The sequence below is a fragment of the Coenobita brevimanus genome, chromosome 61 (genome assembly GCF_032717465.1).
Source record: "Coenobita brevimanus isolate Jiangsu-jjx chromosome 61, ASM3271746v2, whole genome shotgun sequence".
NCBI classification, from domain to species: Eukaryota; Metazoa; Arthropoda; class Malacostraca; order Decapoda; family Coenobitidae; genus Coenobita; species Coenobita brevimanus.
This window is the reverse complement of record NC_137014.1, coordinates 2,073,977-2,089,350: the sequence shown is the minus strand read 5'-3', so window position 1 is coordinate 2,089,350 and position 15,374 is coordinate 2,073,977. Positions and strand designations below refer to the sequence as shown.

General features: G+C 41.5%; 1 protein-coding gene across 1 annotated transcript in view; it reads right to left on the bottom strand.

The window, feature by feature from the left end:
- Window positions 1–249: 249 nt before the first annotated feature.
- The window catches only part of LOC145403598 (uncharacterized), a 31,309-nt gene continuing 16,184 nt past the window's right edge, over window positions 250–15,374 (bottom strand). Inside the window, exons 6-11 of the mRNA XM_080275274.1 lie at window positions 14,614–14,743; window positions 12,125–12,256; window positions 10,604–10,748; window positions 8,919–9,035; window positions 6,035–6,173; window positions 250–764 (exon numbers count right to left, since the gene is read on the bottom strand). Of these exons, the coding sequence (XP_080131400.1) occupies window positions 620–764; window positions 6,035–6,173; window positions 8,919–9,035; window positions 10,604–10,748; window positions 12,125–12,256; window positions 14,614–14,736 (801 nt within the window). The 5' untranslated portion in view covers window positions 14,737–14,743 and the 3' untranslated portion in view covers window positions 250–619. The remainder of the gene's footprint in view (window positions 765–6,034; window positions 6,174–8,918; window positions 9,036–10,603; window positions 10,749–12,124; window positions 12,257–14,613; window positions 14,744–15,374) is intronic.

The following is a 15,374-nucleotide window of genomic DNA, read 5'->3' as shown; positions in this document are numbered from 1 at the left end:
TAAATAAGAAATAAAATAATAAAAAAGCCTTGACCCCAGCCATTTTGAAATTTAGGAACTGTACTGTACTATTTTCACAAATATACATATTCCAAATATCAGGGAACATTATCTATCTATCTACTGACAGACTCCTTAATCCCGTAAGGGGTGGCAATAGATAGATCAGGGTACATATCTACAATAAAATGAAGTACTGTACTTTATTGTACACAATAAAATATGACATCCAGTAAACAATAGGGAAAACTGAAAATTCATTGTATCATTCATAAATGTTCCAGCATGTTTGCATGTGTCGGCCTTGGTCACCTAATGGCAGCTTCCCATGCTGCTCAATCTCTGGCAGTCTCCCTATTTAGTCCCTTATCCCTGAGGTCACATTCTATGACCTCATCCCAGGTCTTTTTCGGTTTGCCTCTTGCAACCTTACCCTCGACAAACACACCTCTCACCATCCACACCCAACTGTCATCCTCTATCCTCTCAACATGCCCAAACCATCTCAATCTACCCCTCCTCATCACAACAACAGTACACTCCAGTCCCATCCTTCATTTAAATAATAAATTTACCATCAATATGCTGCCAGCTAACCTCAGGACTTTTCATAAGGTCTTCATGAAGATGGCACCAAAGTAAGAGAGTGGAGTGAGTCGTCTGGCTGAGAGGTGGCAGGTGGGACATCCATTTGTTTAGCACCTATTTTCAGTGATGCCTCTTGTACCACCAGGCTGGCTGCTTGCAGCACTTCATGCTCACACCTAAAATAAAAAACAATTGATTAAAAAAGAACAAATATAGTTCCCTGTCAGCTCCATGATGCCTCCAAGTCATTATTTTACCTGGGATTCAACAAAATTTAGGTGATATAAAATACAACAATTTCCAGAGTGCACATTTAACCCTGACATTTTTTCGAAAACAGCCAGTTTCAAACATTAATATCACGGAAAATATAGTAGTTAGGGAAACAAAGACCATATTACTCACTCACTCTTTTTCTTACAACTAAAAGCATCCCCCAGTCTGTAGGTGGTCGTGTCAATGGATAAGGATGTGAAGAAGATGATTAACTTTTGGCGCTCGAGACAGGATGTATTCATGCGTGTGCGAGCAACCGTGACTCACTTCACTCTCAACGTGATAACTTCTCTATTACTAGATAAACTAGACACAGTTGCATCCACGGCACACCCTATGACACTATCAATGAGCCCTTTACGAGTGTCCTTGGAAAGGAGCTTGGCAGGGGTGGACGAGGCAAGGATTCCATGTGAGGCAGGAACGGAACTGGACGAAAGGTTTAAGAAAACATTGTCTTTTACACCATCATTCATCATCACCTACTTGCCCCATGAGGAGGGTAGGAGCCCAGGGCTAGGCAAGTTGGTCCTGACATTGAAGATGAGAGTGACCAGCCTCACTCATCCCTGAGTGGCATTACACGGGCAATAAACCCCAAACACCCCTTGGCTAGTAAACCTGCGCTGGCTCAATCTGATTGGAGCACCTTAATTACCCACTAAACCACCAGGTGCCATATCCTACACCTGGCAAAGTCACAGACGACTGATGTATGCTTGCCTCGTGTGGCAGAAGTCTCTCCCAACCCTTTGGTGACAAGATCAAGTGGTGGCCACTTCAAACTGTGGTGCACAAACACTTGTGGCTATATCCAACACTGGGCACCCCTGGCTCACCAATATTATGTCGGATATAACCATCCGCCGGCAGCTAGGGGTTAATAACATAAAATGAAATCAAAAGATAAAATGTGAATGGTATATTCAAGCAATTAACGTATCACCCATGAATTATCCAGTCCTTTACTATCCCACTAGGATGGTTCTGTCTGTGGTAGAACAATGAGATTCCCTGAAACTGCACACTGAGGTAAGGATTCTCTTTGGGTGCTGTTGTGATGGAACATTAATTATACTGACTCATGGTAGCTGTACCTTGAGGTAAGTACTGTATTTCCATTTACTGTCAGACACCCTGAAATTTTCAACTCTGAATGTGACACTGAAATAATATATGTGAGGCTGCAGCTACTCTTTGAAGAAGTTTCAGACAGCTACTTAAATTCTCAATATTCTTTACATGATTTGTGGTGACCATTTTTTTTTTTTTTTTTTTTTTTTTTTTTTTTTTTTTATGTGTCTGACTCTGGGCATAGGCTTCACAGCCTGCTATCATGGCCCAGTAGTCCTCCTACATACCATACACCTCTACATGTCACCACTTCGGCGCTAACACCCACCGTCCATATTGAATACATGCTAGGGCTGTCTCATACAGGACTGGTGTATTGGTATTAGCGGGGGTATTTTTACGACATGTCGGCGGGTCTTCTGGTAGATGAGTAAAGCCTGATTTAATGAAATTCAAATCCTTAAACTGTTCCCTGCCCCAGCCGGGATTCGAACCTGGGTCCGTTAGGACTGCAGGCCATCTCTCTACCGATTGAGCCACTGCCTTCCCCTGGTTAGTTAGCACTGCTATGAAGCTGTCAGCCCAATATCACCAGGGTCTGAAGCCTGGTGTGTTCATGTAACACCATTACCCTTTGTGATTTGGTAGGTAAAATGAGAACAGAACCTGAGTTACCATCTAGGAAAGGTAACTGTGAAGCTAGATGATGCAGTGGCCTTGTAACTCAAGATAGTGGGTGAATAACATGTCACAGGCCCAAAAGCCTACAATGTAGAGATGAACAGTACAACAGTGCCTCATGACATCTGACCGACCTTTACACCGTCTAGACTGTTTCCAAAAGATAATCCTGCACCATTTTACAGTATTCAGTATTCACTATCATCATCCTAACCCCAATTTCCATTAAAATTATGGGGTGGTAGGAAAATTGCAAAAATAAGTGAACTAGTATGAACGTACCCAGTGAAATAGGCCAATCATCCACACATCTCAAGCGTTCAAAACCTTGGCTCCACCTCAAACAATCATCCACACATACTTTTGGGTACTGTATTTTTCTTTTAAAATGCACTATATACAGAAATGTAGGTGTAAACAGCTGGGAGTCTGGGAAAGTGTATAATGCTCACTGTAGGGAAGGCTGGGCAGACAAACACTCTAAGCAGTAGAAGCACCTTACCAAATTAGTTCTTCTTCCTGATGGTCAGTTATATTTTTCTGATTATTTCTGAGGTGGTAAATAAACCTATGATGACAATGATAAATAAATCCATCCATCCTTCATCCAATCCTGCGTTGCCCCATAAGGAGTGTAGGAGTACATTTCTTATTAAATCACCTTCCCCATTCTTTTTAGCTGTTCCACTGAAACAACTTGTTTGATTTGTCTGTGTCATGACAGAAGGGAGCATTTAATTAAACCTAACCTAATGTAGCTTAACTGTACCATACCTAATAATTTAATCTAACCTAACCTCCAGTTGGGAAATTGGGGAACGAAATCCACTTTTGAGTACATTGAACAGCTATCTTCCATTATGTCAGTAACAATCGTAGTTTTTTTTTTTTTCTTTTTTTTTAAATAGCAGGAAACAGTAATTTACTACCCTGAAAATAGTCAGAAAAATACACAAAACAAACTGAAGGAATATGAATTGAACTGGTAAGGTCTTTCAGTTGCTTAACCCCTTAAACGCGGATTGTCGCGTTTGCGACGCTCGGCCAAAAGGACATGACGGCGGGTCGTCGCGTTTGCGATTCTAGTAAATTTTGAATAACCGCGGGCAAGCAGGCTCCAGCTGGTATTGTCTATCAGTACCACCACCCTCTAGCTACAACTAGCATACTTTACCTTTGTACTACTGACCTCAGCTGTTGCCAAATATCGCGTTTCCCCCCCGTCCCCCCCACCACCACGGCCCGGCCAGCCTGGCTGTGATACATGGCAGCGCTCTGAGCGCTCAGAACTGTAAATCTGCGCTCTCCTCTCACAAGCAGTTTATGCTACTAGGAAACGCTTGTTTCCCCAGTTGTAACACTAACTTCTTTTCTCACGGTTTGCCCCTGTTTAGCGTCAGTTTACTGCAGGCTTTCAAAGTGACATTATGGCGAGTTCTAGCTCTTCCCAGTCAGTGCAAGCGGCCGACAGGAACGAGAATAAAGTGGCGGACGTAAGGCAGAATAAAAAGCGCGCCGTGGTGATCTTTTGGGAAGTAATATGATCGAAAATAATGTAGTATACATGTTTTTAGCTGTGAAAATGGAAATGTTTGTTGAGTGACGGGAAGACCGCCGCCACAGTGCATGTCGGCCGTACGCTCCGTTGATTTTAGCCTTATTTTCAGTGCTTATTGTACAAATACAGATTCCTAACTACCTTTACGTTGTAGTATAAAGTTTACTGTGACAGAATGAGGCTGTGGTAGAGGGGAAACCGGGTTGCTGGAGGTGTGAAAGTGAAGATTTGGTTACCCAACTTTGCAAGTATCCATAAGTCCTTGGGTAGTCCACGAAGGCTCAACACCTGTCTCTGGAGAAAGCTGAATGTAAGTACTATCTGCCATACCAAGTATAATGTTCTAGGGTTAATCTCTGATTTTTGGCGAATATTTTCCTACAGGTACTCAGACCGCGATACAACCCCGCCACTCGGGGGGGAACGACTGTACACAGCCGCGTTTAAGGGGTTAAAGTAAAGCATACATCTACCAGAAGGTTGTTTGTTGTTAGTTTGATACTGGAGCTCTGATGGCACAGAACCAGGGTATTTTGTTTTCACACATAACCTTAAGGAAGATGAGCACCACCCGGTTTCACCATCACCTAGGCAACAGATGGTAGGTTTACACACCTGTACAACATAAATTCATATCTTGGCATTCAGACATGTTCTTGCAAATTTCACAGTAAATCCCACTCAGCATTCTGGTTTATCTGTTGACACATAAGTCTTGCAGGAAAATAATGAGCCACTTTGAACTGAAGCATGCACTTGCTTGCTGTGTTCTTGCAATAAATGTATGCTGATGTTTAATAATGCATATTCTGTACTACATACTGTATGTTAACATGGTAGGTGGAGGTGCTCACCATCCACTCACTCACTGCAGTACTGCTCTCAGGTGACTGCCCTCTCCTCTCGACCTTCCTTCTTTCCTTTCTTCCTCTTCTGTCTTTCTTTACTTCATTCTTTCCTCTTTCTTTTGTCTACGAATGACTCTACAGTGAGTGACAAATTATTTCCTGTACACCAGGAAACCATTTACTACGCTGGGCGGAAACCATATAACCAAATTATGGGGCCTGGTGGTTTAGTGGGCAATTAAGGCACTCCAATCCAATTAAGCCGGTACAGGTTTATATCCAAGGGATGGTTGGGGTTTACTGCTCACATAATGCCACTCAGGGATGAATGAGGCTGGTCACTCTCATCTCAATCTCAGAACCAACTTGCCTAGCCCTGGGTTCCTACTCCTCATGGGCAACACAGGATAAGATGATGAATGAATGATTAATGAACTTCATACAAACAGGAAAAAGTATGCAAGGAATAAAAACTTAGTAACTGAAAATATCAATAGACCACACAAATAACTGCATCACTGCCCCAACTCCTGACTTTTTTTCATGTCACACCAATGTCTCCCACCCATGGTAATGTGGACACTAAAACTCCTTTATGTAATCTTGCCATACTCTAGTCCATTTAGTGTCAAGGCCTTGCTAGCACCAGACATCTGTTCCCTGTGGCATCCTACTCTCCACTTCCTTTACACAATTACAGTACATCTTTTCTATCACAGCACCCAGGAACTTAAACTCTCACACCAATTCATCATTATTCATTCACAAGAAACCCACACTGGGGGTCACCTTCTCTCTCAACAACTAACGCTACCCTCTTGACTACATTTACTTTCAAATCACGATGCTCTCAAACATCAACAAAACTCTGAAATGCAAATGGCAGTGAATAGTAAAACTTCAGCTAATGCAGAGCAAAACTATATCTAAAACAGAAAGTGTCTATACAACCCATGCTAACCATCAGAATATTAGCTATAAATAAACTCTCACATGGTGGTATACTTACTGATGAATATACTGAGTTGTGCTCTGCAGTTCACTAAGAAGGTTGTTTATTGGATCCAGTGTCTTCATGTGTGGCTCAGTAAATTTAATAAGGTCACTCAGCAATGACAGCTGTGTTTGCAGTGCCCCTGACAGTCCATCTAGAAAAAGAATGATTTTATATTAACTGCAATGTTTCATTATACAAATACAGTATGTTTGCACTGAGAAGGTTGTGGAAGATAAGATCAACAAGGAATGCGAAACCATACCAAGACTGACTGCACTACAAGGATACTGTGCATCGACATTATGTGGAAAAGAATGCTGCTGAGTCGATATCATGAAAACTAATAAAGAAAGAAATTATGTAAGGTTTTGTTACTGTGTCCTTTAGTTCACCTAGTTTCTGACTACAAGGGCTGAAAATATTCAACCACCTCAAAGACTTTTAAGGGTCAGGCTCAAGACCTGTCTGTGCCACATAACATAGGTGGCTGTAGTACCGTAGCAAGTGTGTTGTGTAATGGCGGGGAGCACCATACACAGCTGGGGGTACAATGGGGTATGTTAGGGTTGTATTTTGAGGTGGTGCTGATGTAGAGATGAATGGTGGCTGTATAGCAGTCTTTTATGGTATACCCTCGTCTGATGGTCATCAGTCAAATCAAAATAACACATTGCTTCTTCATCAGGAACCTTGATACTGGATTGGCCATGCAACCAAGGTTGCATTGGTTTGGAAACTTAGCCATGGTCCAAAACAAAGCAAAATAATCTGGTCCCAACAATTTATTGAAACTTCTGAGAACAAAAATTTCACACGTCATAAGACCTTTGATGGTGTGCATATCTTGGCAGCCTTAAGAGCTTGACTATCTACTTGTGACTGTGTTTGGTGACTGTGAATGATGTCTGTCTGGCTAGCTACCAAGCTTTCAGTCTCACCTCACTCTTGAGGTAATACCATCTCAGCTCAGTGATAACTAATGACCTACTACTCTCTGGCAAATGAACCTATGTTGGTAAAGGATGCTTTCCAGATGTGGGACTTATGCAGTAAGACTGCTATGCTGCCCAATCATACACACGTCCCTCAACTTTCCCTATTTTCTACAAGAAGGATGGTGGACAACAGGAGAAAGTAATTTCAGCCCGCAGTTTGCTGGGTTCATATTCAAATGACACTTGGGTTGCAACAACAGCACCAACAACAACACCTGTATTAGATGTACAACATTTCCCTGGAAATCCCAAGTGCAATAATGCTTGCATGGAGCTCTTGGATGGTGATGGGTCTGTGTATTGGTATATGTCTGTGTGCCAGGGCCAGGGAAGGAGGATCCATGGCCCCACAATCTTGCATGAGTCCCATTTTCATTGCCATAGTAAAATACATGTTAGTTGCCATTGTTTCTCCAGGTTCATCAAACATGAACCTGGTGACTACAGGCTGAAGCTGCCCCTCCCCTGTACCCCAACATCCTCTCTTCAGAGGATGTAAGAGGGTCTGATGGGCATTTGAACAACCACGCAGCAGAATCACCAGATTACATCAGTGCCACCAATGAAGGTGTCTTTCTCCTGCACCTGCCATAAATATTGAGCACAGTAGTTACATGTTTATGTTGGACAATGTCGCAAAAAATAGGAAATGCATGCACAATGAAGACAGCTGTAAAGAGTTGCAAGATCATTGGATTAACTGCATAAGTGGGGCCAGACTTAGGGGGAGGAAGAAAAAAAAAGTTACAGTATGCATCTAAAATTGGAAGGGAATTTTTGTGTGGCAGGAGGGGGGAAAGACAGTAGTGCCCATAGAGGATCACTAGAGGGGCATATACACTGTTGGTCAAGATAGTGGCCTTTAATTATAGGGTTGAGATGTGGTATATGGGGGCACTCATCATCCACTCACTCGATGTAGTGTCGCCTTCAGGTGATTCTACGCTGAGTTACAATACTATGCTAGGTGGAAACCATAAAACCAAGTGATGTCTGGTGGTCTAGTGGGATAAAGTACTTTCAACTGGATGCAGCCTGTGGGGGTTTCCATTTCAAGGATGGCTGGGGTTTACTGCTCACATAATGCCACTCAAGGGTTATTTTGGCAGGTCACCCTTGCCTTAAATGTTGTCACTGAGAAGCCTAGCCCCAGACCCCAACACTCCTGATAAAAAAAAAATAAATAAATAAATAAAAAAATAATAATAATGGATGACGATGAAAGGTTGAAGGATACGTCAGTGTCCATGATAAGACTGATGACAACATGCAGCAGTGGTATGATCACCACATAAACAGATCATGTTGATAACGTAATGCACATACACACACATGTACAGATGCATGTGCATACATGTGCGTGCATGTGCGCACGCACACACACACACACACACACACACACACACACACACACACACAAATTTATTTTATTTTTATTATATACACCAGGAAACCATATGCTATGGTGGGTGGTAACCATATAACCATACTATGGCACCTGGCAGTTTAATGGGTAATTATGGCACTCTAACCAGGTTGAGCCTGTGTCAGTTTATATCCAAGGGGTGGTTGGGGTTTACTGTTCATGTAATGCCACTTAGGGATGAGTGAGGCTGGTCACTCTCATCTTAAATGTCAGGCCCAACTTGCCTAGCCCCGGGCTCCTATGCTCCTCATGGGGCAACACAGGATTAGATGATGATGAGTGAACAGAATCCCGTAAGAAGTGGCCACAAACAAATCGCCACCATGTCGCCCTATCCAATGCCACTTCATTGCTTTGCTCCCAGCTCACACCCCCCTCTCTCATCATCATATACGATGATGATGATTAATTAATTAATTATTTATTTATCAATTTTACAAATCACAGCACAGTGAAACCAAGACGTGCCCCTTACCTCTGTACTCCTTGTGGCTGTGAGGGATGTACAAATTATCCATTTTCACCTGATTGAGGCACTTCTCCAACTCTCTGCTCATGCTGTTCAGTGCATCCTCTGAGCCTGGTACATTGTCTGAGGGATTGTATACACACATGGCAACATACATCAGCAGAATGACATATATATATATAATTTTTACTGCCACCTTACCACCTAAGGTAATACAATTCTCAGACCGAAAAAATGGTTAGGACGGTGATGGTGACGATGATGAGACTGCACTGGTGGGGTCAGATAAGGCTTTCACTAATGCCTACTCAGTACATGAGGTCTCTACTAAACTAAAGTGGCAGGAACAAACTAAGAACAGTCATATCCATCCTGGAAGGATTAATTAAAAGAGGACATTTTTATCATAAAGATGAACAAAAATAAAAATCTGCAACTGTACCAGTTCACTGTCATCACTTCAAACTACAAAATAAACATCATTGTCAGGGTTAATCATTATAAATAATGTAACATATTTCCTTAACTCCTTAACACTGATTACATCTTTATATTAAATTATTTCTATTTCTTGATGATTTTATATTTTACGAGCGGTGCTCATCATCCACTCACTCGATGTAGTGCTGCTATCGGGTGTCTGCCCTTTCCTCTCCATCCTTCTCTCCTTCTGTTCTCTTCTGTCTTTCTTTCCTTCATTCTTTCCTTGTCCTTCAGCCTACGGGTGACTTTACACTCCCTCTTCTGTCTTTCTTTCCTTCATTCTTTCCTCATCCTTCTGCCTGTGGGTGACTCTACACTGAGTGACAAGCCAAATGGTTTCCTATACACCAGGAAACCATTTACTACGCTGGGTGGTAACCATATAACCAAATTTTGGCATCTGTAGATTTAGTGGGTAATTATTGTGCTCCAATCGGATTGAGTCGGTGAAGGTTTATATCCAAGGGATGGTTGGGGTTGACTGCTCATGTAATGCCACTCAGGGATGAGTGAGGCTGGTCACTCTCACTTTAAATGTCGGGACCAACTGCCTAGCCCCGGGCTCCTACGCCCCTCATGGGACAATGTAGGATTGGATGATGGTTGGATAAACTTTTCCAGCTGAAGGGGTCAGACACTGCCTTTATTAACCTCTTCAGAGCATGGGATGCCCCCTAGACTACAACAAAGTGAAAAGAAGTCTTTGGGCTGAAGGGGCTGACTCTTGTCACGCTGCACACCTTATTATGAGGAACAATGAAGGTCGGCATGGGCCAAACTGCAAGCCTCATATGAGGTGCAGTTTACACTGGTTACAGAACAATGCCTCAGGGGAGGTAAACTTCCTTACAAAGAACCAGCCCAACAGGGGTAACATGTACGGATCTTCCCACTCCATATGAATACAGGCCAGTGGGTAAGGGTGAATGAGTAAAAGATTAAGATTTAAAAACATTATGAACCTGACAGAATTCTCCTTATGAGTATCAACTTAAACAGGACACAACTCAGTCCTCCTTCACAGCACCAGTCACAATTCCTCTTTATATCATTAATTACAGTCCATTTATTTTTTGCTACCACCTTCCCAGATGGCAAAAATAAATTTCTGGCCAACCATATACCTTGTATCACCCATTCACAAAACTAAAAAGGTGATGCAGAATTTGAATGTTAACCTTAATATCATAAATGATCAAGGTACTAACCAACAAGGGATTGAAGTAACTCCATCTGCTGGTGATGTGCCTCGCTGGCTCTTTGGTGGTGCAAGAGAAGGTTTGCAACTCGCCTCTGCTCACTCACTTCTTTAAGCTTCTCGCTGGACAAGTGTTCGAAGAAGGATATCACGTCCTGATGTTGAAGAGGATTATTTAGCTGTTACTTTCTCATTATGGAGTACCAGTGAAGAATTCCCATGGATGGGTTATACATGAGGTAAAAACTCAGTTATAGAGAAAGAGATCAAGATATTAATGAATGGTGAAGGGAGGAGTACCTGAAATCTGCTTCATGAAGTTCATGCTATGCATATGGCTAATTGTGAACAAGAACTTTGCAGACTGGTACAAAATTTACCCGATGTCTATGACTGCCATGCTTTGAAAGCAAATCCAGCTAAAGAATTATGTGATGTTCTGGTGAATGGAGAGAGACTTAAATTGATGACAGAGTTTAAGTACCTTGGTGCACAGGTAGAAAAGAGAGGTAAATGTGCAAAGAAAGTGGAAAATAGAGTAACACAAGGAAGGAAAAAAGGATAGGGCTATAATGACTTTCATACACAACAAAGGTCTGAGTGTGGCAGCTATAAAAGGACTGCATGAGGAAGTTATTTAAATGTGACTTAGGTGTGGCATGAAAATGAAATATCAAGAGTTAGAGCAGTGGATATGGGGTTATTGAGAAATGTGTGGGGTGTGCAGAGTGAACAGGTTAAGAAAGAAAGAAAAAAAAAATGAAAGATGTGAAGTAAGAAAGTCCATGGATAATAGAACTGAAGAGACTGTGCTCCAATGGTATAGTCATATGAAGAAAATGGAGCAGGATCCAAAAATAAAGAAAAAACCATAACAGTAGGTGAACTTCTGACAGCACGACCAGTGAAGTTGGCCGCACAACCATTCACATCTTTGGAATCCTGGTTCCATTCCAAAAGCATAAATTATCAGTAAGGGTAATGGCCACTGCCATATTATCCCCCTTGTTGTGTAGTGGCTGAGGCAAGACTAATATAATCTAGTACATTTACAGATAGATAACTGGCCTACTTACCTTCATGGCATTATTCATATGAAATGAAACAACATAAGTCATCTCTTGGAGTAAAGAACCACTGTGGTGTTGATTTAGAAGTGACTGACAGTAGGAGAGATGCTCTGAGATGGTTTGGCCATGTGGAGAGGATGGAAAATGAGTGACTAGAAGAGTGCATCTGAGTAAAGGGGAAGGGGATACGAGGAGAGGGAGACCAAGAATGAGATGGAGGGATTTAGTGGAAAGATATCTGAGAAAGAGGGATCTGGGTTGAAGGGAGGGCAACCAAAAGGCAGAGGACAGGGTGATTTGTTTCTGGCCACCCCCTAAGGATGAAGGTGTCTGGCAATAGACAGATAGTCAAGCTTTCTGGAGAATGACTTTATGCACACCTCAACTTTGTCCCTCTGACTGGGTTTGTAAGCCCTACACCACCATATGCATAGTACAATACAGTAACAAAAGAGAGTGACCTGAAGCTGTGTGATGTGGTGAGTGAAGGCAGCATCACTGGTAACATCAAGGTAGTGCCACTGCAGGTAGCTCAGGTACTCCTGCTCTAAATCCTCACTCGTCACTTCCACAACTTCACTTTTCTCCCCTTGCTGGAAAAAAAAAAATATATATATATATATATAAATATAAAAATATATATATATATATATATATATATATATATATATATATATATATATATATACTGTATATATATATATATATATATATATATATCATCATGCACTTTACCTGTACCTAAGGATACAGGGAGGCAGGATCCAGAACACAAGGGAAGACAAAGCATAAGAGAGGGAGAACTATCAATGGCATGTCTTGTTGAATGGGCCACAAACTCATTCACAAATCTTGCCAGCCACAGGATTTCTGGTTCCATATCACTGGGCTAACCATTTACACATACTGTTTGGGTATTTTTCTTTTAGATGCGCTTCATGTACACCTTCCAGACTGAGATATTCCATTAACTACAGTATCAAGTTAATGATGAGGTGCCAGTCTGTTAATTACTCCCCTGTGCAAAATTTATTCAAAGTTAAACTATTTTCATTGTCTTCCTAATATTATCATCACATCCTTATACTTGTGTTGGGTACAGTATATCCAGAGCTTAACCACAAAAGGTTTTAGCACTGACCAAGTATAAGTAGGTACCACTAGAATACTCAGTGAAATGAGCCATAGTCATCCACTCACCATTCATGGAAAACACACACACACACAAACACATACACACACACAATTTATTTATGCCAGAGTTACTCAGTGTACAAGCAGGGTGCAACTTTGTCCTGTACATCACCTCACAAACTGTATCCACTCCTTTCATCATCTAACAGTTCTCTTACTTGTGGTCAGTGAGAGTTCCAATCATCCACTCACCAGATGTAGGTGACTACAGTGAGTGTACAAATCAAATAAGTTTCTATAATCTAGGTAGCTGCTTATTATATTAATGTTGCTGTTGTTGCATAACCCCAGCCTATCTGGCCAGACAGAACGGTCGACCACAGGCAAACAACTGCTATGTGAGGTTGTCCTACGGGTACAGTTGGCATCACACATCCTGTTGCTCTCTCCAAAGACTTTGAAAATCTGTGTTGTGGACCTGCAGCACATGAAACTTATGGCGATGATCTCAGGCCTAATGAAGTCATCAGTGTCAGTAGCTATGGATTCACCATACTGATTTTCAATGTGCTTTCTGTACAGAACAGTACATACAACATACAAGGACAGTGTTCCCTTGTGGTAGACAGTACCTCATTATAGCTGGACCAAGGTCCTTTCCACATCAAGGTACAGGGAAATATGAGGAGGTTTGGCTCCTGGGTGGTCACAACTGCTGCTCCACAATGGTGCACAGCTTCATCACATGTAGGCTCCTTGTCAGCACCTAATCCTAATGTTTACCATTCTAATGAAATTCATTTTTTCCTATCATCAGATAATTATTGCACCAAAAAGCACACTTATAAGCTGTTCCAAGTGTTATCAAGCACTGATGGGTAGGGTGAAAACTCATGATATAAACTGTGTAGTTAAGATGCAGAAGTGGTAGTTAGGTGGTTGTGGAATATTCTGGGTAATTTTAGCATTTTTAGTTGCTAGTCAGAGTTGCCAGGTAGCCTACTGATGTGAGTGAATGTATTTTGTAGTTATGCATGAATTTTTATTTTTATTTTTTCTATATTGCTTTATTTCGATTATTGTTTTTTAAATCACATAATATTCAGATTTAATATCAGTTTATAGGCTAGAGCTCTGAATTAGAGCTCTGTTGCTGCTAGGAGTACCCAGAATGTTCAAGTAGCAAGGAAGGTTATAAAAGGGATGGGGGAGAGAGTACAGAAAGTCAGTTTACTTGTGGCCTTGTGAAGTTAGCATAGCTCTGGCACTTGTGAAATTAGTTAAGTTGGCAAGCAGACACTGTAATTACTTGGAAAATAAAGACTAGAAACACAAGAAGCCTGTGTTATTATGATGCCTGAGTTCATACAGTGTACACTGAAAGGCTGACCCTACGAGGAAGGATTAACGGGGCTAGTTTTTCCTAAACTGAACTACTGCTGTTAGAGCCTGTGGCAGTGGCCAACAAGGTTGTAACACTCTTTTCATCTTAACTTGGCCCAGATTTTTAGCTTTTTGCAGCTTATTCGACATAGCTCAATGACAGAAAAGCACAATGACATGAACTGCAAATATGTGCAGATAATATGCTAGTTCAATGACATGAACTGCAAATATGTGCAGATAATATGCTAGTTCTCCCTACATGTCAAGTGGGGTTGGTGGAGGATTAGTGCCCCTCCCTGTAAAACAATTAACTCTAAGCCCTTGGCCACCCCGTTTGGGATACATGGCGTCTGGCAATGAATGAATGAATATGCTAGTATTTCCCAAGTGTTCAAGTTATTTCTGTGGGAAAAGCTCATATCTGACTTACTGACAAAGTGGTTGACTCTGCAATCTTGCCCTCGGGTTCAATGGCCGAGACATCCGGTAAGTCAGGCAACGAGACTCCTGTTATGTCCAGCTTTCGACTGCCCGGAGCAAAACCACCCACCATTGTTGTGCTAAACAGTGAGAAAACAAACCGTTACCTAACTAATAATAAAGTGCTTCACAAACTACACTGTAGTACTGATCTAAGCTCACAAGTTTGCAATGTACAGTACCACACTGAACTTATCCATGCAAAGTAAAATTGCTACAACTCGGTTTATGAACAGTAAAATGTAATTGTCACCATATGGACCTCCTTTCCCACGCTAGGGCAGGGAGAGGCTACAGTAAAATGTTCAGCCACAATATCAACAGAATCAACACAGCAAATGTGCAGTAGGGAAGCGTATACTTATTATGCACCCCTAAGGATTAATAAGCTGTTAAAAATATATAAATAAATTAACAAAATAAATAAAAATTAATAATAGATGTATCATTTTAAAAAAGGAGTATGTGTGCTGTACTATACCTATAGGACAGGCCTGCTGAGGCAGTTGTTTACCTGCAGTTAATGGGTCTTCTCAGCCAGACAGACAGGGGTTTAGCAACAAGAACTAAAGCACTATGCTAAAGTACTGGTAATTGCTTCAATGTTCTGTTGTGAGTCTTTTGTTAATTCTTTTGCGGGTACTGTGTTACTGTAAGTGTTTAATGAGTATTATTTTACTTCTACTGCAGGTAATGTGCTACTGTAAGTGT